This window comes from Triticum dicoccoides, chromosome 3A (assembly GCF_002162155.2).
Source record: "Triticum dicoccoides isolate Atlit2015 ecotype Zavitan chromosome 3A, WEW_v2.0, whole genome shotgun sequence".
NCBI classification, from domain to species: Eukaryota; Viridiplantae; Streptophyta; class Magnoliopsida; order Poales; family Poaceae; genus Triticum; species Triticum dicoccoides.
Window position 1 is genome coordinate 722,588,623 of NC_041384.1, and position 23,284 is coordinate 722,611,906.

A 23,284-nucleotide genomic window follows, 5' to 3' on the forward strand; every position below is an offset into this window, starting at 1 on the left:
CCATCCAACATGTTCCTCTGCTGGGAGGAGCAAGCTTGATTACTTGGTAGGCAAATAATCTCTTCAAGACCGTCGTAGATGCTTTCAAGACTCCTGAGACCATCGCACATCGTGCTGATGGAATTGGAGGAAGAGATGCTTGCTTCTAGGCAATGGAGCTCTTGCTCGACTTCGGTCTCACTGACGTGAGGCCTAGAAGGCAAACTTATCGATCTTTGGTGGAAAGCCATATCTGAGCTTGAAGCTTATGGCTGTCTTGTGGTGGATGAGAGGAGGAGAAACAGAAAATAAGAGCTTCTTGTTTGATGTATCTACCGTACCGCTGCCGCCTATTTATACAGAAGATGTGTACATCTGATTGGTAGACATGAAGAATCATGCCATTGCATCTCCCACATGCTGTCTGCTATGCCTTGAGATCGCAACATTAAAGTCTTCTCATGTTCAGTACATTGTTTTCTGTGCCTACTGTCCATGAGATGAGCCACCACATTATCATGTTCCAGCCATTGGCAGCAACAACCAATGAAAAAGATGCAGTTTAGTCTGACGGTGGGTCTTGGCATAATTGCACACCCATGCAATTATTTAATGGATCGCTAACCTAGCATTTAGCTGTAACATGCCTTTTAATATGGTATTCTCATTGGTGGGTGTTAAGGAGTATTAGTATTGGTCCAGGAGTCCTTATTAGTCTATGTTTAGTTTCCTTGTACCTCAAGTCATGTGTAATATATATATGCCTTTTGGGCCTTCAATAAAGATAAGTTGCTTTCCTAACATGGTATTAGAGCCTAGGTTTAGGTCTCCGGACGCCGCAACTCGTCCTTGCGATCCACTATTTTTTTTCTCGATCGATCTGTTTTTCTCTGGATCGATCTCGTCTTCCATGGCACCACCAGCCCCGCGATCCGCCTGGCGCCTTGACTGCTCGCCCAGCTGCTTCGGCGTGGGCACCTCGTGGGCCGCTACCTGCCCCTGGATCGATGGCGGCTGCCTCAGATCGGGACCATCGCCTCCTGTGCGCTCGGCTGGGGCGCTCGGCTGGAAGCACCTCCAGGCTCCAGGAAGGCTCCGCTCCACGTGCAGGCCCGCCCGTACAGCTCCAGCAGCCTGCGTGTTGCTCTCCTGCAGCTGCAGGCTTCTGTCCGCACACGTTTGCCTGCAGCTGGATCTCATCTTGGCCAACGCTGCTGCTTCCTGTCGACCACGTGTGCCCCTGCTGGCTGGCTGCTGCTCTGCTCCCGCACGTCCATCTGCGTGCTGCTGTTGTTCCGCTGCCCTTTGCTGCTCTACTCAGCTGATGCGTTCTGCTAGCCTACTTGCTAGTTGATGCGTTCCTGCTAGCCTATTTGCTAGCTGCCGCTGCTGATCTTTTAGTGATTGCATTAGTCTGGCATGTGCTTTTTTTATATTTTTCGCTGCGTCCACCAAATTCGTTGATATTTTGTGTTTTCTCATGTCATGTGAGTCCACCATACCTATGTCTGTCAGCCTTTTTCTGGTCATTGTCCTCTCTATAGGATTTCTGTGGCCTCTCTTTGCATTGTTGATCAAAGCCCATTCCCTTGCCGCCGAGCTTCTTTCGCCGTTGGTTTTCATGGGCCATGATTCTTTAAGCAATGCTTTATTCTCTCGATGGACATCTTCTTTCGACAACCCATCTTCTCTTGATACTTCTTTTGTATCTTCTATCGGTGCGGTGTCTTCCTCTGATGTGCCATCTCTTCATTATCCCCTTTGGCGACTCGACAGGTTTTGAAGACTCTTCATGCTACGACGACACTCTCAAGACACGGATTTGGATTATCATTTTTTTTAGTATTACACTTCTTCAAATGCAATGCTATTGCATACGCTTTGCATTTGAGGGGGGGTGTTAAGGAGTATTAGTATTGGTCTAGGAGTCCTTATTAGTCTATGTTTAGTTTCCTTGCACCTCAAGTCATGTGTAATATATATATGCCTCTTGGGCCTTCAATAAAGATAAGTTGCTTTCCTAACAGTGGGCACTGCTGGGTATCACAAGTTAGAGCCTCGACGGTCGGTGCTGGCATGTTTAGGCCACGGAAACAAGATCCACTGCACAAGATACATGTTAGTGGTTCAGCGTGTTATCCCCATTTATTCAGTTTGAGGCTTTCAGCCACCCACCGTGTAAGTAGCATGACCATTTGATATCTAACCACTACACAGACAAGCTTTTGTTGTGTCTCTTTTTTTTTCAATGATTTTGTACAATCCTGTTACCTTTTAGTCGTACTAACTGATTCTCGGACATCGGCATCTTTACTTAGGTGAAGTTTGAAATAACAAATAAGCATATAAACAATCGGTTGTTCTTTGTGTATTTTTTCTCGAAAAGGGTTCTTTGTGTGTTGAGAATCATGATAAACAAAAACTTTGCGTAATGGCAAGTTTGGATTACGTCTTGCTCAGATTATTGTTGATCCGGTAGAACATGCAAAAAGCTTGGTTGTAGGGTAATTTTCATTGTGTTCAATGCTTAATGATATAGATGTCGACGATGTTTAAAATTTGAGCGCACTAATTATGCCAGACTGCACATCCATGTGGTGGTGGTGGACAATAAAATTGATTGATTCTGCCAAGTACAAGTTGAGGCCATTTGACTTTGAGCTGGCATGTTTCATGCATAAGGAACAAGATTCACTAACCATGGGCTTCAAAATAGACTATATTGGGATCACAAACACGTCTTCAAGGAAGAAATGGTCAAATGGATCAAAACTTTTCTTTCTCTTTCTGTAGTATCATGTACATTTGTACAGTATAGTGTATATATACATATGGCAAAATTGTATGAAGATCAGCTATTCCTTAAAAAGGCGGATGCCAATCGGAGGGCGCCAAGAGTGACTTGGGAGTATCTATGAGCTAAGGATGTTCAGTAGGGAAACTCTGCTCTGGACTAATTTCCTGAACAGATGTCCTGCTCCACTCTCGAGATCTCAGATACTGCACTCTAGCCACAACAATTACTCCTCCTTGCAAACAGCTGCCTTCTTCTTGTGAAATGCCTTGGAAACAAGAGACTGTTTAGGCATTTCGATTTGCTTCGACAAGAGATGGAGTGTGGACTCCAGCAGAGACACAGAGATCTCTCGAGCCTTGGCCAACAGCATGACCATGCTACAATCTGCAGGAGCCTTCTTCGCAGTCTTCTTGAAAAGATTCTTTGACTTCTTCACCAAACGGGTGTAGGATTGGATCTTGGCCTGAGTAGCTGCGTCATCACCTTTCCTTACAGCCAATTGCAGCTCTTGGATGATGGCCTTCATCTCGACGAAGATCTCTTGCATGGCATTGCAGAGATCTAGCAGCTCAAGAGAACCGTCCATTTCTCCATCCAACATGCTCCTCTGCTGGGAGGAGCAAACTTGGTTGGTTGGTAGGCAGATGATTTTTTCGAGACCATCGTAGACGTTTGCAAGAGTCCTGAGACCATCGCACATCGTGCTGATGGAATTAGAGGAAGAGATGCTTGCTTCTAGGCTCTGAAGCTCTAGCTCGACTTCGGTCTCACTGACGTGAGGCCTAGAAGGCAAACTTGTCAATCTTTGGTGGAAAGCCATGTCTGAGCTTGAAGATTTGCTCGGTATTGTTGTCGAAGAGAGGAGGAAGAAAGAAGAGTTCTAGTTTGATGCATCTACCATTCTGCTGACGCCTATTTATACAAAAGATATGTGTACAGCTGTGCTGCAGCATCTGATTAGCAGACAAGAAGAATCGTGCCATTACATCAGCCTTGAGATCTAGCAGAAGCATAGAGATCCCAACACAAAAGTCGTCTCATGTTCCACTAATTGGCAGCAAGGACTAATTAACAATGGTATAGTTTGATAAGGGATCTTCACATAGTTGCATGCTCAAGCTATCATTTAGTGGAACCTTGTCAGTTCAAGCCCCGGGAGTTTGTCCCCCATCTTCAAGGCAAGTCTATGCCGCTCTGCTGTCTTCTTATCGTTTCATACATTTATGAACGAGTATGTGGGCTTGTCGAAAGTGTCTTAATTATCAGGGGCAAACTCGCACACAAGGATCAGTTTTTTGTGCTGGATGAGCTAGACAGCTTGATCATGTGTATGATGACTAGCCCTCTTCATGCTTTGTCGCTGGCATGCTGCAGCCGTGTCTTAGTTGTTAGTGGCAAACTCATCTGCACGAGGGTGTCGAGACGTGTGGTTTCGTCTTGCTGGTGTAAGGAGTCATTGACTTCATCCGCATGTTCCAGCATTGTGCTATCTGGTTCTGCTAACAGCCGTTGTCCAACCTTACACTCTTGTCTCTTCATAAAATTGCTGGCATGCTTGCAATTCGTCTAGTAATGCTAACAAATGTAGAGGTATTCAAATGCACAAACCTCTTTGTGGTCCAGAAATGCTTACATTTTCTGTGAATATATAAATCGTTGCCATTGAGTGACAAGACTATAGTTGAAGAGGCAAATATGTTGGTAAATTTTCTCACAAATTCTTAGCTACATGAGATTTTTTTAGTGTTTTAGTGTATACGGTTCTAATGGATTTTAGTGGCATTAGTATACGATGTAACGGGGGGAAGAAAGAAACAGAAGTATATTACCAAAGTCTATGCCCCATGCCTTGATGAGGCAAAATGTTTCCCTTTTACAGGTGAGATTTTATTGCTATTAATGTGTTAACATTAAGATATGGTATGTCTGAAATCTATCATGGTCAATCGAATATTCATCTTCCATGAAATATCTGTAGAAGTTAGTTGTGGTTCTAGAGTAAATGTTTTCGTTACTTTTTCACTTTCAGTCCTTCAATGAATATAGATCCCAACGATGTTAATATTTGAGTACCACTAGTTTGGTCTTTGTTGTATGAAACAAGAAACGTATTCAATTGTAGTGCCAGACTGCACAGCCATGTGGTGGTGGTGGACAATCTGGGTAATAAAATTGAATGATTCTGCTAACTACAAGTTGGGACCTTGTGACTTTGAGCTGGCATGTTTCATGCACAAGGAGCAAGATCCACCAGCCAAGGATATCAACATAAAGCATCACAAACACATCTTCAAGGAAGAAATGGCCAAATTGATCAAAACTTTGGTGTCTCTTTCTGTAGTATCATGTACATTTATACAGTATAGTGTATGCATATGGGAAAATTGTATGATGATCAGCTATTCCTTAAAAGGCGGATGCCAATCGAAGGGCGTCAACAGTGACTCAGGAGTATCTATGAGCTAAGGATGTTGAGTAGAGAAACTCTGCTCTGGACTAATTTCCTGAACAGATGTCCTGCTCCACTCTCGAGATCGCCGATACTGCACTCTAGCCCTGACAATTGCTCCTCCTTGCAAACCAATGCTTTCTTTTTGTGCAATGCCTTGAAAACAAGAGATTGTTTAGGCATTTCGATTTGCTTCGACAAGAGACGGAGTGTGGACTCCAGGAGAGACACCGAGATCTCTCTAGCCTTGGCCAACAGCATGACCATGCTACAATCTGCAGGAGCCTTCTTCGCGGTCTTCTTGAAAAGATTCTTGGACTTCTTCACCAAGCGGGTGTAAGATTGGATCTTGGCTAGAGTAGCTGCATCTTCACCTTTCCTTAGAGCCACTTGCAGCTCTTGGATGATGGCCTTCATCTCGACGAAGATCTCTTGCATGGCGCAGCAGAGATCTAGCACCTCAAGAGAGCCTTCCATTTCTCCATCCAACATGCTCCTCTGCTGGGAGGAGCAAACTTGGTTGCTTGGTAGGCATATGATTTCTTCAAGACCATCGTAGATGTTTGCAAGAGTCCTGAGACCAGCGCACATCGTGCTGATGGAATTGGAGGAAGAGATGCTTGCTTCTAGGCTCTGTAGCTCTAGCTTGACTTCGGTCTCACTGACGTGAGGCCTAGAAGGCAAACTGGTCGATCTTTGGTGGAAAGCCATTTCTGAGCTTGAAACTTTTCTCTGTAATTTTGTTGATGAGAGGAGGACGAAAGAAGAGCTTCTAGTTTGATGCATCTACCGTTCTGGTGACGCCTATTTATACAGAAGGTGTGTGTACAGTTGCGATGCAGCATCTGATTAGTAGACATGAAGAATCATGCCATTGCATTAGCCATGAGATCTGGCAGAAGCATAGAGATCCCAACACTAAAGTCGTCTCATGTTCACGCTGCCATGTTCCACTAATTGGCAGAAAGGACTAATTAAGAATGGTATAGTTTGATGATGGATCTTCACATAGTGGCATGCTCAAGCTATCATTTTTAGTGGAATCTTGTCAGTTCAAGCCCTGAGAGTTTGTCCCCCATCTTCAAGGCAAGTTTATGCTGCTCTGCTGTCTTCTTATCGTTTTATACATTTATGAATGGAGTATATGGGCCTGTCGAAAGTGTCTTAATTATCAGGGGCAAACTCGCACACGAGGATCAGTTTTTTGTGCTGGATGAGCTAGACAGCTTGATCATGTGTGTGATGACTAGCCCTCTTCATGCTTTGTCGCTGGCATGCTGCAGCCGTGTCTTAGTTGTTAGTGACAAACTCATCTGCACGAGGGTGTCGACGTGTGGTTTCGTCTTGCTGGTGGAAGGAGTCATTGACTTCATGCGCATGTTCCAGCGTTGTGCTATCTGGTTCTGCTAACAGTCGTTGTCCAACCTTACACTCTTGACTCTTCATAACATCGGCAGCATGCTTGCAATTCGTCTAGTAATGCTAACAAATGTAGAGGTGTTCAAGCGGACGCCTTTGGGGGCGGCCGGTGAGCAGGCTAAGGAGGTGGCGTTGCGGCTGACGACACGGCTGCTCCGGTTTGGGGTGGGAGGGTGCTAGGCGGCTCTGGCCAGGCCGCGGAGGCGCCTGCGTTGTAGTGGGGGTTAGCGCCCCGGCGGTGCTCCAGTGCTGGTGTGGCCGGTGGGCGCCGCGAGGTGGTCCTTCGGTGAGCTCTCTCGGATGCGGGTGAGGGGTGGCTTGGCTCTCCATGTCGATGGGCGGGCAGTCGTTGGTGGCCTCACGTCGAGCCCCGTCGGCCGCCACGGTGAGGCGACACGGGGGTGTGTCCGGTGGGGAGTTCTTAGGAGGGATGGGAGGCGCCGATGTCGGGCCACCCGTCACCGGTGCAGGGGTGCGCTAGTCCGGATGCGTCCATGTAAGACAATAGGCTTTGGGGGGAACCGGCACAACACTCTAGGGGTGGCCTATCACATATATATATAATGAGGTGGTATACAACGTTACAATATACACATGTAAATATAGTCTAACACCCTCCCTCAATCTTAGCCACTTTCTAATGAATCTAGAAGGGTAAGATTGCGCCTGCAAGTCTCAAACTGTGGCAAAGGCAATGGCTTGGTGAAGATGTCAGCAAGTTGATCCTTGGAAGAAATAAACTTGATCTGTAGTTGCTTCTGAGAGACACGTTCACGCACAAAGTGATAGTCAACTTCAATGTGTTTCGTTCGGGCATGGAATACCGGATTTGCAGAAAGGTATGTAGCACCGATGTTATCACACCAAAGAACAGGAGGCTGTGATTGGGGTATACTTAACTCTTGAAGCAAGGACTGTACCCAGATGATCTTTGATGTGGCATTGGCCACAGCCTTATACTCAGCCTCAGTACTGCTACGCGAGACAGTAGCCTGTTTCCGAGCACTCCAGGCAATCAGGTTAGAGCCAAAGAAGACAGCACCCCCGTGGATCGCCTGTCATCCGGATTGCCAGCCCAGTCTGCATCAGAATATGCTGAAAGACAACCAGAGTCAGACGGCCGAATATGCAAACCATGAGCCACCGTGAAACGAATATAGCGCAAAATCCGCTTAACAGCAGACCAATGAGTGTCACGGGGTGACTGCAGATACTGGCAGACTCGGTTAACAGCATAGGAAATGTCTGGTCGCGTGATCGTCAAGTACTGGAGCCCACCAACAATACTCCTGTACTCTGTCGCATCAGAAGAAGAAAGAAGCACACCATCAACAACATTGAGCTTATCAGTGGTAGACATGGGTGTAGTCGTCGGTTTGCACTTAAGCATCCCAGCTCGCTGCAACAAATCCAGAGAGTACTTCTTCTGCGTCATAACAAGGCCAGCATCACGAGAAGTAACCTCCACACCAAGAAAGTAATGAAGCTTCCCAAGGTCCTTGACCGCAAAATCAGCACCAAGTGAGCGAACAAGCGCAGTAGCAGCCGACTGAGAGGAGCTGACCAAAATGATATCATCTACATAGACCAACAAGTACATAGTAACCTCAGGCCTTTGAAGAAGAAACAATGAGGAGTCAGCAGTTGATGATGCAAAACCATGAGCACGAAGAGCCAGTGCAAGACGAGCATGCCAAGCACGAGGAGCCTGCTTCAGACCATAAATTGCCTTGGACAGACGACAGAGATGATCAGGGCGATCCGGATCAGAGAAACCCGGAGGCTGGCGCATGTAAACCTCCTCCGCCAAGACACCATGAAGAAAAGCATTTTGAACATCAAGCTGACGAAGAAACCAACCTCGAGTAACAGCCAGAGAGAGAAGAAGTCTGATGGTAGTAGGCTTGACCACTGGACTGAAGGTGTCTTCATAGTCAAGTCCAAAACGCTGTCGAAAACCACGAGCAACCAGACGAGCCTTATAGCGCTCAATGGACCCATCAGAATGCCTCTTCACTTTGAAAACCCATTTGGAATCAATGACATTTACCCGTGATTGTGGAGGAACAAGAGTCCATGTCTGATTGCGAAGAAGCGCTTGATACTCCTGCTCCATGGCCTCTCTCCAATGAGGAATGCGTATAGCAGCTTGATACATGCGTGGCTCAGAGGATGGATCTGCGAGAGCAGCAGACATGCACGCCGCTAACCAAGCAACTGTGCCATCGTGACGTTGCTTAGGCTGAAAAATGCCACTCCGACTGCGCGTATGTGGACGTAGAGCAGCAGCAGGAGCCGGCGGAGGCGAAGGTGACGGAGACGTGACGGTCGCCGGAGATGCAGGAATCACCTCAGGCGAGCTCGGGACAGACGACTCCGGGCTGCATGGCGAAGACTGGCCCGACGACAGGGGCTCAGAGGCCATGGGCGAACCGAGAGTGGGCGAGGCCAGCTCCGGTGACACCGGCCCAGACGGCCTTGGCGAGGCGAGAGCAGGCGAGGCCGGCCCTGATGAGAAGGGCCCAGACACCCTGGGCGAGGCAGGGGCGGGCGAGGCCAGGCCTGGTGATGACTGCCCCGACGCCCTGGGCGAGACGGGGACCGAGGAGGCCGGCCCAGTCGGCGGGGTTGCAGGGCGCGACGATGGCGAAGGCAGCCCAGAAGCCAGAGGCGACCGGGCCAGGACGTCGATCGGCCGTGCATGAGCATGGAAACCGAGGCCATGCAGGGGCGCCATGTGCTCCTCATGCAAAACAGAAGGTGCCGAGGATGAAGGCGATGGCGACGAAGAGGAAGATGGCACTTCCAGAATCTCCAAACGAGCCCCACGACCAGTGCCTGCACCATGGTTAGGCAACAATAGAGGAGAATATGCAACATCATCAAATTGGTCAGAAGCAACAGAGGATGAATGCATGACAGGTGGCTCGGTAGTGGACACAGGGAGTTTGGCAAAGGGAAAAACATGCTCATCAAACACAACATCCCGAGAGATGTAGACACGATTAGTGGGCACATGAAGACATTTGTATCCTTTATGAAGAGAGCTATAACCAAGAAAAACACACTTCTTGGAACGAAACTCGAGCTTACGCTTGTTATATGGACGGAGATGGGGCCAGCAAGCACACCCAAACACCTTGAGAAAGGTGTAGTCCGGTTGTTCATTAAGGACAACTTCAATGGGAGTCTTCATATTCAAAACACGAGTGGGAGTACGATTGATGAGAAAACATGCAGTGGTGAAAGCATCACTCCAAAAACGAAACGGAACAGATGCATGGGCCAAAAGAGTCAGACCAGCTTCAACAATGTGACGATGCTTACGTTCTACTGAACCATTCTGCTGATGTGTATGTGGACATGCTAAACGGTGAGTGATCCCAAGCGACTGAAAGAAGGAGTTGAGGTTGCGATACTCGCCACCCCAGTCCGACTGAACATGAACAATTTTGTGCTTGAGAAGGCGTTCAACATGTTTTTGGAACTGAACAAAAATGTCAAACACATCAGATTTACGTTTGATAAGATAAAGCCAGGTAAAGCGGCTGTAAGCATCAACAAAACTGATATAATAATTATGACCACTAACAGAAGTCTGAGCAGGACCCCATACATCTGAAAACACAAGTTCTAAAGGATGTTTCACCTCACGACTGGACTCCGAAAAAGGAAGTTGATGACTCTTCCCCTGCTGACAAGCATCACACACTGCTACATCTTTATTACTAGACACACTAGGAAGCTCATGACGACGCAAAACATACCGGACAATAGGTGTGGCCGGGTGACCAAGACGAGCATGCCACTGTGACGGAGATACCCGAACTCCACTGAAGACGCGAGCGACACCAGGATGCTCCAGACGATAGAGACCTTGGCAGAGCCGCCCACTAAGAAGAATGTCCCTCGTGCCCCGATCCTTAATAAAAGGATCAAAAGGATGAAATTCACAAAGCACATTATTATCACGAGTGAGTTTAGGAACTGAAAGAAGATTACGTGTCACAGATGGAACTCGAAGAACATTGCGAAGTTGAAGACTCCTATTGGCATGTCTAGTGAGAAGTGATGCTTGACCAATATGAGAGATGTGCATACCTGCTCCATTGGCGGTGTGGATCTTGTCGGAGCCATGGTAGGGTTCACGAGTGTGAAGCTTCCCCATCTCACTGGTCAGGTGCTCTGTCGCCCCAGAGTCCATGTACCAGTGGGGATCAATGGAGTAGGACTGAGTGTGTCCCTGTGGCTTCTGCGGCGGCGGACGATCAGCCATGGCGACCTGACGAGCAAAGTTGTGTGTATCCTTCCCGTCATTGCCGAGACCAAGAAAACCCCGCTGGAAGCGCTTGTGACACTTCGAGGCCCAGTGCCCATCGCGACCACAAAGCTGGCACACACGTGGCCCGCCAGCCCCTGGTAGCGTCGCAGTAGGAGGAGGGGCCGAGGCGGGTGGTGGTGACTGCCCCGAAGGAGCCCTGGATGAAGCAGAGGAGCGACCACCCTTGGTGGCGGCGTTTGCCGAGAGGGTGCCGTTGCCCCTGGATCGGCGCGTCTCGACTCGTTGCTCAGTAAGCAGGAGGCGTGAAAAGACCTCGTGTGCTGGCATGGGCGTGGAGTTGCCTCTCTCATTGATGATCTCGACTAGGGCGTCATACTCCTCATCAAGACCATTGACAATAAACGAGTTGAACTCGGAGTCGGTGAGGGGCTGTCCAATGGAGGCCAGCGTGTCGGCGAGACTCTTGACTTTGTTGTAGAACTCAGTGGCGGTGGAGTCAAGCTTCTGACACTCCCCAGTTGGCGACGGAGCCCAGATACACGAGCCTGCGACTGTGCCGCAAACGAGCGCTCAAGAATAGTCCATGCCTCGTGGGACGTCTTGGCGAAGACAACAAGCCCAGCAACGGCCGGAGAGAGCGACCCCTAGATGGAGGAGAGGTTCGCCTGATCCTGCCCTGTCCAGCCACGGTGAGCCGGATTATAGACCGGACCGTGCACGCTGTCAACCAGCGCAGGAGGGCAAGGGAGAGAGCCGTCGACATAGCCAAGCAGATAGTGACTCCCAAGAAGCGGAAGAACCTGCGCGCGCCAGAAGATGTAATTTTCCGACGACAACTTGATGGTGATGAGATGGCCGAAGTGAAACGGCGGCGGCGGCTGCGATCCCATCGAGGAGACTGGCTGAGGTGAGACCACCGTGGAGACAGTCAGAGGGGCAGCCGGCGCGGTGACAGAGGGCGCGATGGCCGCGGTTGACGCCGCGAAGCCTGCCAGCGCGACGTCCTCCGCCACCAGCGGCGCAGTGGCCGAGGGCGCGACAGCCGCGGTTGACGGGGCGGCGGCGGTGTGGGCCACAAGCGCCTGCCCGGGCGAAGTAGCAGCCGGCGGGAGCGCGAAGAGGGAGCCGACGCTTCGTGTCCCGATCGGCGCCTGAAGGGAGGCGGCATCCAGCGGCCTCGAGAGAAGTGCCGCGAGGGAGGCCGGCAGAAAACCGGTGGCGGTGGAGCCGGACGCAGCGGCGGACGTCATAGCAGTCGGGCGACGGCGACGGCGGGCGCGGCGGCGGCGGCGGTGGCGGCGGCGGCGGCGGCGGCGGTTTAGGGTTTTTAGGCGGAAGCGGACGTAACCTAGCGTGATACCATGTAAGACAATAGGCTTTGGGGGGAACCGGCACAACACTCTAGGGGTGGCCTATCACATATATATATAATGAGGTGGTATACAACGTTACAATATACACATGTAAATACAGTCTAACAGTCCACTCCCCCTTCCCCTTTCCTCAGCCGTGTGCCGTCTGGCGAGGCTCTGGTGATGTTCGAGGCAAGGCAGTTGATGGCTGCTTCGTCGGTTGGGGGCTGCCAGTTAGGCCAAAGCCAAGGCCTTTGGGTGCTCACGGAGGTGCTTGGATGCAGGGCAGCGGCCTTGGCGGCGGGACACGCGGTGTTCGTGGGCGGAGCGCGCGTCATGGGTGCGGTTGGGCAGCCAAGGTCATGCGGGTGGCATATGGTTGATGATGTTCGGCGTAGCATGGTGGTTTGGTGGAGGGAGGGTTAACACCGGAGTGCACTACTCGCCCGGTTCTTTCAGGACGATGCTAGCGGCGGCCGCGAGCGTTGTTTCCTTCATGAAGGCTCCGTCCTGGTGTTCCCTTCTTCTTCACATTGCTCCGGGTGAAAACTTGATCTTCGGGATCGGGCGGTAGTGACAATTCGGACGTGCCCTTCTTGAAGGCACCACCATGGAGTCCATGCTCCGTCATTGTCCCGATTCACTTCTTCTTGGTGACTAGTTCTCGAGAGGTCCTTGTCGGCCCCAAGTGGTTCTTTTTTGCTCATCTGTAGTTTGCTTGGTGGTCGATTGGGTAGTGTTGTGGTGCATCGGCACCCTTGTATCTTGCCTTGGGTGTGCGTGTGTTGCATTTTTCAGTGGTGTGTTGTATTCGGATTTGTATCTCTGATCGTTGCTTTATATATAAATCGGGGCGAAAGCCTTTTTCGCTGAACTCTTGACTCTTCATAACATCGCTGGCCTGTTTCAGTTGCATGCATGCAATTCATCTAGTAATGCTAACAAATGTACAGGTGTTCAAGCGCACAAACCTCTTCGTGGCCCCAAAATGCTTACATTTTCTGTGAGATATTAAGCATATATATGTTGTCGCCATTGAGTGTCAAGATAATAGTTGAACATGCATGCATGGTTCTAAGGTTTTTGGACAAATATGTTGGTAAATTTAGTCACGAATTCTTAGCTGAATGAGTTTTTTTAGTGTATAGGGTTGTAATGGATTTTACTGGCGTTCGTATACAATGTAAGAGGGGCGAAGAAACAAACAAAAATATAGTACCATGCCTTGATGAGGCAAAATATTTCTATTTTACAGTATAGATTTTATTGTTGTTAATGTGTTAACATTAGGATATGGTATCTCATAAATTCATGATGCTCAATCAAATAATTATCTCCCATCAAAAATAAAATAAAATTATGCAGAAGATACCAGCATATAATTTATTTTCATATGTGCATATGGATTATTTTTGTTGTTAAGAACATTTTTTATTTCATTCTTTAACTTAATCTATCCATGAAAATTAGCTATATGATTTTAGCAGCACTGCAAAATTATCATATATGAATAAGAATAAGAAGGTAGATACATACCAAAATAATAACTGAGCTTATGATGGACAGCATTTGCAACTTTGAAGGGAATCTTGTGCAACCATCAACCATGTGGCTTCGACCTGGCTAATCAAGATTGTGTACTAATCAAGAATCTTAAGGTACAGATAAAAAAGAATCTTAAGGTAATGTTAACTTGTAAAAAAAACTTACATGTAGGTCTATAATCATTTTACTGTTAACATTTACCACAAAAAAGACCAATAACAAAAACCTAGCAACTACATGATGGATTCACATCATACACATTTCCTCTTGTCATGCATATATTCATCACAAAGCCCAAAGAGATTTTATCAATATCGCAAAATCTGAGATGGATCGAAACTTTGGTCTTTGTTTCTATAATTTCTGTACGTTTGTACTCTATACATATGGCAAAACTGTCTCAAGATCGGATCATCCTCAAAAAGGCGGATGCCAATCACAGTGAGTAGAGTGAAGTGTAGTATCTATGAGCTAAGAATGTTTAGAAGAGAAACTCTGTTCTGGACTAATTTCCTAAACAGATTTCCTGCTCCATTCTGAAGATCTTGGATGCTGCACTCTAACTCCTGCAATTTCTCCTCCTCGCAAACAACGGCCTTCTTCTTGTAAAATGCCTTGCAGACAAGAGACTGCTTTGGCATTTCAATTTGCTTCGACAAGAGATGGAGTGTCTTCTTGAAATGTTTCCTGGCCTTCTTCGCCAAGCGAGTAAAAGACTGGATCTTGGCTTGAGCAGCCGCATCATCTCCTTTTCGTAGAGCCAGTTGGAGCTCTTGGATGATGACCATCATCTCGGTGAAGGTCTCTTGCATGGTGCTGCAGAGATCTAAGAGCTCAATGGAGCATCCCATCTCTCCATCCAACATGTTCCTCTTCTGGGAGGAGCAAACTTGGTTGCTTGGTAGGCAGATAATCTCTTCAAGACCATCGTAGATGTTTGCAAGACTCCTAAGACCATCGCACATCGTGCTGATGGAACTGGAGGAAGAGAGGCTTGCTTCTAGGTGGTGGAGCTCTTCCTCGACTTCGGTCTCACTGACGTGAGGCCTAGAAGGCAAACTTATCGATCTTTGGTGGAAAGTCATATCTGAGCTTGAAGCTTATCGCTGTCTTGTGGTGAATGAGAGGAGAAGCAGAAAATAAGAGCTTCTTGTTTGATGTATACACCAGTCCGCTGCCGCCTATTTATACAGAAGATGTGTACAGCTGTGTTGTAGCATCTGATAGGTAGACAGGAAGAATCATGCCATTGCATCTCCCACATGTTGTCTGCTATGCCTTGAGATCTGCCAGAAGCGTAGAGATCACAACGCTAAAGTCTTCTCATGTTTAGTACACTGTTTTCTGTGCCTACTGTCCTTGAGATGAGTCATCACATTATCTTGTTCCAGCAATTGGCAGCAAGAAGCAATCAAAAAGATGTGGTTTAATCTGACGGTGGATCTTGGCATAATTGCACGCCCATGCCATTATTTAATGGATCGCTAACCTAGCAATTAGCTGTAACATGCCTTTTAATAAGGTATTTTCCTTGGTGGGCACTGCTGTGTATCAAAGTTAGAGCCTCGACGGTCGGAGCATGTTTAGGCCACGGAAACAAGATTCATGTTAGTGGTTCAGCGTGTTCCCCATTTTTTCAGTTTGAGGCTTTCAGCCACCCACCGTGTGAGTAGTATGACAATTTCATATCTAACCACTACACAGACAAGCTTTTGTTGTGTGTCTTTTGTTCAATGTTTTTGTACAATCCAATTACCTTTTAGTTGTACTAACTTATTCTCGGACATCCGCAAAAAGCTTGGTTCTAGGGTAAATGCTTTTTTTTCTTCAATGCATAAATGATATAGATGTCGACGATGTTTAAAGTTTGAGTGCACTAATTATGCCAGACTGCACAGCCATGGGTGGCGGTGGACAAGAAAATTGATTGATTCTGCTAAGTACAAGTGGAGGCCATTTGACAAACCATGGGCTTCAAAATAGACTACTAGGATCACAAACACATCTACAAGGAAGAAATGGTCAAATGGATCAAAACTTTTCTTTCTCTTTCTATGGTACCATGTACATTTGTACAGTATAGTGTATACTTGTGCGAAAATTGTATGAAGATCAGCTATTCCTTAAAAGCCGGATGCCAATCGGAGGATGTCAAGACTCAAGAGTGACTTGGGAGTATCTATGAGCTAAGGATGTTGAGTAGAGAAACTCTGCTCTGGACTAATTTCCTGAACAGATGCCCTGCTCCACTTTCGAGATCGCCGATACTGCACTCTAACTCCGACAATTGCTCCTCCTTGCAAAAGACCGCCTTCTTTTTGTGAAATGCCTTGTAAACAAGAGATTGTTTGGGCATTTCGATTTGCTTCGACAACTGATGGAGTGTGCACTCCAGGAGAGAGGCAGAGACCTCCCTGGCCTTAGCCAGTAGCATGACCATCTTGCAGTGTGCAGGACTCTTCTTCATGTTCTTCTTGAGAAGATTCTTGGCCTTCTTCACCAAGCAGGTGTAAGATTGGATCTTGGCTTGAGTAGCTGCATCATCCCCTTTCCTTAGGGCCACTTGCAGCTCTTGGATGATGGTCTTCATCTCGACCAAGATCTCTTGCATGGCGCTGCAGAGATCTAGCAGCTCGAGAGAACCTTCCATTTCTCCATCCAATATGTTCCTCTGCTGGGAGGAGCAAACTTGGTTGCTTGGTAGGCAAATAATCTCTTCAAGAACATCGTAGATGTTTGCAAGTCTCCTGAGACCATCGCACATTGTGCTGATGGAATTAGAGGAAGGGATGCTTGCTTCTAGGCTCTGAAGCTCTAGCTCGACTTCGGTCTCACTGGCGTGAGGCCTAGAAGACAAACTGATCGATCTTTGGTGGAAAGCCATATCTGAGCTTGAAGCTTTACTCTGTATTGCAGGTGATGAGAGTTGAAGAAAAGAACAGTTTTGGGTTGATGTGTCTACTGCTCTGTTGAGGCCTATTTATACAGAAATGTACAAGCAGTAGCATTTGATTGGTAGACACTAAGAATCATGCCAGTACATCTCCCAGATGCTGTCTGCTTGCTATGTCTTGAGATCTGGCAGAAGTATAGAGATCGCAACACTAAAGTCTCCTCATGTTTAGTACATTGTTTTGTGTGTCTACTGTCCTTGAGATGAGCCATCACATAATCATGTTCCAATAATTGGCAGCAAGAACCAGCAGGGAGGTTTAGTCTGATGGTGGATCTTGGCATAATTGCACGCTCAAGCCATTATTTAAAAGATCGCTAACTTAGCATCTAGCTTTATCATGCCTTTATAAATTATTTTCCTTGGTGGGCACTCTTGCAAATAAAAGTTAAAGCCTCGGCGACTGGAGCTGGCATGTTTAGGCCATGGAAACAAGATACACTGCTCAAGATCTATCATCGGTTTCGCATTATCCTCATTTTTTCAGTTTGAAGCTTACAGAAAGAAGATTTTGATATACAGAGTGCCTTCGAGAGCTAAGTTCTTATTTCTAAACACCTAGTTTGGGTTTAGCTTTCTCGGTTTAGCTTCATAGCTGTTCTCTTGTATAGCTGCACAGTTAGATAGATAGATAGCTTTTTTTATTTCTTTTCCTTTTACTTACTTGTATATACTTTATATAAAATTTATAAAAATTCTGTGGAAAGAAACTCTTACAGTTTTGACAACCTGTTTTGTCAATGTTCTGTACAATCTTATTACCTCTTGGTCATACCAACTGATTCTCCAACATCAGCATCTTTATTTTTGGTGAAGTTGGAAGCATATAAAGCATCGATTGTTCTCTGTGTATTGAGAATCATTATATGGAGAGGAACAAAAGCTTTGTGCAGTGGCAAGTTTGGATTAGGTCTTGCTCCGACTACTGTTAATCCTAAAGAACATGGAAAAGGCTGTGGTTCTACAGTAAATGCTTTTTTTAATTCACCTTCCAAGCTTAAATGATATAGATGCGATGATGTTAAAATTTGAGTACACTAGTTTGGACCTTGTTGTATGAAATAAAAGAAAAGTTTGGACATTGTTGTATGAAACATGTATTCAATAGTAGTGCCAGACTGCACAGCCACGTGGTGGTGGTGGAGAATCTGGGTAATGAAATCGATGAACCTTGTGACTTTGATCTGGCATGTTTCCTGCATAAGAAGCAAGATCCACTAGCCAAGGATATCGACATAAAGTATCACAAACGCATCTTCGAGCATGAAATGGCCAAATTGATCAAAACTTTGGTTTCTCTTTCTATACTATCATGTACATTTATACAGTATAGTGTATACATATGGGAAAATTGTATGAAGATCAGCTATTCCTTAAAAGGCGGATGCCAATCGAAGGGCGTCAAGAGTTACTCAGGAGTATCTATGAGCTAAGGATGGTGAGTAGAGAAACTCTACTCTGGACTAATTTCCTGAACAGATGTCCTGCTCCGCTCTCGAGATCGCCGATACTGCACTCTAGCCCTGACAATTGCTCCTCCTTGCAAACCACTGCCTTCTTTTTCTGAAATGCCTTGAAAACAAGAGACTGTTTAGGCATTTCGATTTGCTTCGACAAGAGACGGAGTGTGGACTCCAGGAGAGACACCGAGATCTCTCTAGCCTTGGCCAACAGCATGACCATGCTACAATCTGCAGGAGCCTTCTTCGCGGTTTTCTTGAAAAGATTCTTGGACTTCTTCACCAAGCGGGTGTAAGATTGGATCTTGGCTTGAGTAGTTGCATCATCACCTTTCCTTAGAGCCACTTGCAGCTCTTGGATGATGGCCTTCATCTCGACGAAGATCTCTTGCATGACGCTGCAGAGATCTAGCAGCTCGAGAGAACCTTCCATTTCTCCATCCAACATGCTCCTCTGCTGGGCTGAGCAAACTTGGTTGCTTGGTAGGCAAATAATCTCTTCAAGAGCATCGTAGATGTTTGCAAGACTCCTGAGATCATCGCACATCGTGCTGATGGAAGTGGAGGAAGAGATGCTTGCTTCTAGGCTGTGAAGCTCTAGCTCGACTTCGGTCTCACTGACGTGAGGCCTAGAAGGCAAACTTGTCGATCTTTGGTGGAAAGCCATATCTGAGCTTGAAGGTTATCGCTGCCTTGTGGTTGATGAGAGGAGGAGAAGAGCAGAGAGTAAGAGCTTCTTGTTTGATGTATCTACCCGTTCTGCTGCCGCCTATTTATACAGAAGATGTGTACAGCTGTATTGTAGCATCTGATTGGTAGACATGAAGAATCATGCCATTACATCGGCCACATGCTGTCTGCTATGCCTTGACATCTGGCAGACGCATAGAGATCGCAACACTAAAGTCTTCTCATGTTTAGTACATTTTGTTTTCTGTGCCTAGTGTCCTTGAGATGAGGCATCACAATATCATGTTCCAGCAATTGGCAACAAGAAGCAATCAAAAAGATGTGGTTTAGTCTGATGGTCGATTTCAGCATAATTGCACGCCCATGCAATTACTTAATGGGTCGCTAACCTAACATTGAGCTGTGACATACCTGTATTTAATAAGGTATTTTCCTTGGTGGGCACTCTTGCAAATTACAGGTTAAAGCCTCAACAGTCAGAGCTGGCATGTTTAGGCCATGGAAACAAGATCCACTGCAAAAGATCCATGTTAGCGGTTCAGCATGTTATCCCCATATTCTGTTTTCAGCTTGAGGCTTTCAGCCACCCACCGTGTGAGCGGCATGACCATTTAATATCTAACCTCTTAGTCGTACTAACTGATTCTCAGAGACCCCGGGAATGAGCATATAAAGTGACGAAAAAGTTTGTGCACTGGCAAGTTTGGATTATGTCTTTCTCAGATTATTGTTAATACTGTAGAATATGCAAAAAGTTGTGGTTCTGGAGTAAATGTTTTTTTCTTATTTTGACACCTTCAATGCTTAAATGATATACTCAGTTGTAGTGCCAGAGTAGTGCACAGCCCTGTGGTGGTGGTGGGGAATCTGGATAGTAAAATTGATCGATTGGGACCTTGTGACTTTGATCTGGCATGTTTCATGCATAAGGAACAAGATCCACTAACCATGGGCATCAAAAACTGGGATCACAAACACGTCTTCAAGGATGAAATGGTCAAATGGATCAAAACTTTGGTTTCACTTTCTATTTCTATGGTATCATGTACATTTATACAGTATAGTGTATGAAGATCAGCTATTCCTTAAAAGGCGGATGCCGATCGGAGGGCGCCAAGAATGACTTGGGAGTATCTATGAGCTAAGGATGTTGAGTAGAGAAACTCTGCTCTGGACTAATCTCCTGAACAGATGTCCAGTTCCACTCTCAAGATCTCCGATACTGCACTCTAACTGCGACAATTGTTCCTCCTTACAAACAACCGCCTTCTTCTTGTGAAATGCCTTGGAAACAAGAGACTGTTTAGGCATTTCGATTTGCTTCGACACAAGATGGAGTGTGGACTCCAGGAGAGAGGCAGAGACCTCCCTGGCCTTGGCCAATAGCATGACCATCCTGCAATCTGCAGGAGCCTTCTTCGTGGCCTTCTTGAAATGGTTCCTGGCCTTCTTCGCCAGGTGGGTGTAAGACTGGATCTTGCCTTGAGCAGCTGCAACATCCCCTTTCCTTAGAGCCACTTGCAGCTCTTGGATGATGGCCTTCATCTCGACGAAGATCTCTTGCATGGCACCGCAGAGATCTAGGAGCTCGAGAGAACCTTCCATTTCTCCATCCAATATGTTCCTCTGCTGAGAGGAACAAACTTGGTTGCTTGGTAGGCAAATAATGTCTTCAAGAGCATCGTAGATGTTTGCAAGACTCCTGAGACCATCGCACATCGTGCTGATGGAATTGGAGGAAGAGATGCTTGCTTCTAGGCTGTGGAGTTCTTGCTCGACTTCGGTCTCACTGACGTGAGGCCTAGAAGGCAAACTTGTCGATCTTTGGTGGAAAGCCATGTCTGAGCTTGAAGATTTGCTCTGTATTGTGGTCGAAGAGAGGAAGAAGGAAGAGCTTCTAGTTTGATGTATCTACCGTTCCGCTGACGCCTATTTATACAAATAAGTGCACAGATGTACTGTAGCATTGATTAGTAGACATGAAGAATCATGCCATTACATCTCCATCATATTGTCTGCTATGCCTTGAGATCTGCCAGCAGTGTATTGGTTACAACACCAAAGTCGTCTCATGTTCACTACATTTTATATTGTGGTCTGCTACCCTCGAGATGAACCGTCTCATTGCCGTGTTCCACTTATAGCAGCAAGGGCTAATTAAGAATGGTATAATTTGGTGGTGGGTCAGACATAATTGCACGCTCAAGCTATTATTTAGACGAATGCTGCTGGCTACCAGCATGCTCTACATTTGTTGGATATATTCGTGATAACCTCAAGATTTGGAGCAGGCATTTTTATGTGCTGGAGAAACACGGAGCTCTTTTTTTTTTTTACATTCTCTCTTTTTCCTTTTCAGGCCATTGCTTCTGTTGCCAGTCAAATGGTTCGGTTCTGTGAATGAAAGATTTGTCACTTGCCACATCACAAAGTATAGATGCTAACAAATCCTGTTTGCTGGTCAGTTTGAGGCTTTTGCGTTTTCTCAACCAAAAAAATACGGTAGAATGCTGCAAATTTTGTAAGTGGGTGTTTTACCCAGGTCTGGTCATCCAATGGGTTAGTTTGGGAGGTCAAATTTCCATAAGGTTACATTGTTTCACTTTTACAGTCTTCCTGGACACAGAAAATTCAAGACTTGATTATTTTCCTTTTTTCTCTACTGTTTAATTTTTTTAGCAATGCAGTTTCAATGAGCATGTATGTTTTCTAAAGGTCAGAGATAGAAACTAATACATCTCATGGAATTAGAACAACCTACTTGTAGGTATACTGTGTCAACTTACTTGGTTTGATTACCGAATATATAACGGATTGATACAATCAAGAAAAGCGTAGCAGATCATCCAAGAAATGATTGAAATAAATAGAATGTTGTAAAGTATAAGACTCCTGAGCCCTTTAATTGAAAAGTCTTGAACTGTCAAGTAACTGCACAAGATTAAGAAGCCAAAGAAATGGAAGTGTTGTTTCAGAAAGATACCTTTGTTTGCTTGAACTCTGAACTTCCCATCTTCAGAAGCTGACCGAGCAGGTATTTGGATTATAAGTTTATAACACATACTCATCATCCAGAATTCCCGTGGAGATGGCGCATGAGAAGAACCAGATATGAAGGAAACCATGGATTTTCAGAATTACTCAGAAGTACAATGCTTTTTAAATATTTCAACCATTTCAGACAGAACAAAACATCTGAGATCACTTGGTAACTGACAGAAAATCAAATAATTCTTTGTTGCAACTGACTTTTCTCCTTACAACAAAATATAGTACATTCCTTAATCAACAAGCTCCCTCCAGCTAGTAGTAGTTGCAATATCTGCAGAAACAGTAAATCAAACAGATGAGAAGCTGCGAAAAATGAGGATGCATTATGCAGGCTCTTGGTGTATACTTTGAGAAGGAAAGCAAGCAGAACTAGCGCATCTATATAGGTATATATATAACACAGTTTTCTAAGAATGGCATCGGCAGCGCTTGTTCAACTAAAGACAGTTTCTCTTCACAAAAGCAAGGTACATAGCTGATTCTACTCTGAAATCTGAATACAGGAGACAAACATGAATTGGTAAAAACAGGCATGTGCATGTCTAGTAAAAGCGGCAATATGCAGTACATCATATTGATACATAATAAATTAGTTCCAGCCCAGGATCCATGCCCGCCAATTCTTTCAAGCAGGGGAAAGAGGAGAATCAGGGGCGCTCAACACAAGAATCAGAAGGGAGAGATGGGGAAAGGAGAAACTAAAATTTTGCCAGAGGTGTAGGCTCTGTCGACTCTGCCCCCCCCTCCCCCTCATCCGGTTGCCTACATCACGTTTTGTGTCACTGGCGTGGATCAGGCCATGATCCTGGCTATATCCAGCCTAACCAAAAGAGGCCTTATTTGGATTACCCTCCCGGCGCTGATCTCAACCAGAAACTCTGGCATTTACATGTTGCTCATTTCTACACAAATCCTTTGAAGCATAAGAGCGAACTGTGGCAGGCCTGCACAAGTGCACTGATTCATAACTCAGGGCATCCTTGAGACTCTTGCTTACAAAAGCGCCCTTCGCGGGGGCAGTGTAGATGACCAAGCATAACTTTATATTATTGGCATTTTCTCAAGAGATTTCAAAGGTTGACTCAAATTAACCTGGTTGGTATAAGCAATTGAGTAGCATAATTGAATGTTACTTCCTTTAGAGGGCACTTCTTTCTAAGCATATCCACAACCTCCTCTGCTTCCTTCCATCGTTCAGCTCTACACGAACCCTTCAATGTAGAATTATAGGAAACGGCACCAGGCTTGCACGATATAGTGCTTAATAACTTGCGGGCATCATCCGGACAGCCTTGTTCAGAAAAGCC

General features: G+C 46.1%; 5 protein-coding genes across 5 annotated transcripts; all 5 read right to left on the reverse strand.

Moving 5' to 3' along the window:
* Positions 1-2,927: 2,927 nt before the first annotated feature.
* On the reverse strand, positions 2,928-3,615 carry LOC119270495. Its single transcript, XM_037552499.1, has one exon. The coding sequence runs from the start codon at positions 3,594-3,596 to the stop codon at positions 3,000-3,002; it is 597 nt and encodes a 198-aa protein (XP_037408396.1). The 5' UTR covers positions 3,597-3,615; the 3' UTR covers positions 2,928-2,999.
* A 1,198-nt stretch (positions 3,616-4,813) lies between these two features.
* LOC119270486 lies at positions 4,814-7,133 on the reverse strand. Its single transcript, XM_037552490.1, has one exon. The coding sequence runs from the start codon at positions 6,009-6,011 to the stop codon at positions 5,232-5,234; it is 780 nt and encodes a 259-aa protein (XP_037408387.1). The 5' UTR covers positions 6,012-7,133; the 3' UTR covers positions 4,814-5,231.
* Positions 7,134-15,673: 8,540 nt separating this feature from the next.
* Positions 15,674-16,707, reverse strand: LOC119270494. The gene has a single exon (XM_037552498.1). The coding sequence runs from the start codon at positions 16,705-16,707 to the stop codon at positions 16,003-16,005; it is 705 nt and encodes a 234-aa protein (XP_037408395.1). The 3' UTR covers positions 15,674-16,002.
* Positions 16,708-17,813: 1,106 nt separating this feature from the next.
* LOC119270489 lies at positions 17,814-22,038 on the reverse strand. Its single transcript, XM_037552493.1, has 2 exons — positions 21,910-22,038; positions 17,814-19,440 (listed from the first exon to the last, which is right to left on the reverse strand). The coding sequence occupies exon 2, from the start codon at positions 18,901-18,903 to the stop codon at positions 18,199-18,201; it is 705 nt and encodes a 234-aa protein (XP_037408390.1). The 5' UTR covers positions 18,904-19,440; positions 21,910-22,038; the 3' UTR covers positions 17,814-18,198.
* LOC119270491 lies at positions 19,449-21,884 on the reverse strand. The gene has a single exon (XM_037552494.1). It carries the CDS (start codon positions 20,763-20,765, stop codon positions 20,061-20,063), a length of 705 nt encoding a protein of 234 aa, XP_037408391.1. The 5' UTR covers positions 20,766-21,884; the 3' UTR covers positions 19,449-20,060.
* Positions 22,039-23,284: the final 1,246 nt, after the last annotated feature.

Coding starts and splice junctions, on each gene's coding strand:
- LOC119270491 (XM_037552494.1), bottom strand. CDS start 20,765: ATGGCTTTCCACCAAAGATCGACAAGTTTGCCTTCTAGGCCTCACGTC.
- LOC119270486 (XM_037552490.1), bottom strand. CDS start 6,011: ATGCATCAAACTAGAAGCTCTTCTTTCGTCCTCCTCTCATCAACAAAA.
- LOC119270489 (XM_037552493.1), bottom strand. CDS start 18,903: ATGGCTTTCCACCAAAGATCGACAAGTTTGCCTTCTAGGCCTCACGTC.
- LOC119270495 (XM_037552499.1), bottom strand. CDS start 3,596: ATGGCTTTCCACCAAAGATTGACAAGTTTGCCTTCTAGGCCTCACGTC.
- LOC119270494 (XM_037552498.1), bottom strand. CDS start 16,707: ATGGCTTTCCACCAAAGATCGATCAGTTTGTCTTCTAGGCCTCACGCC.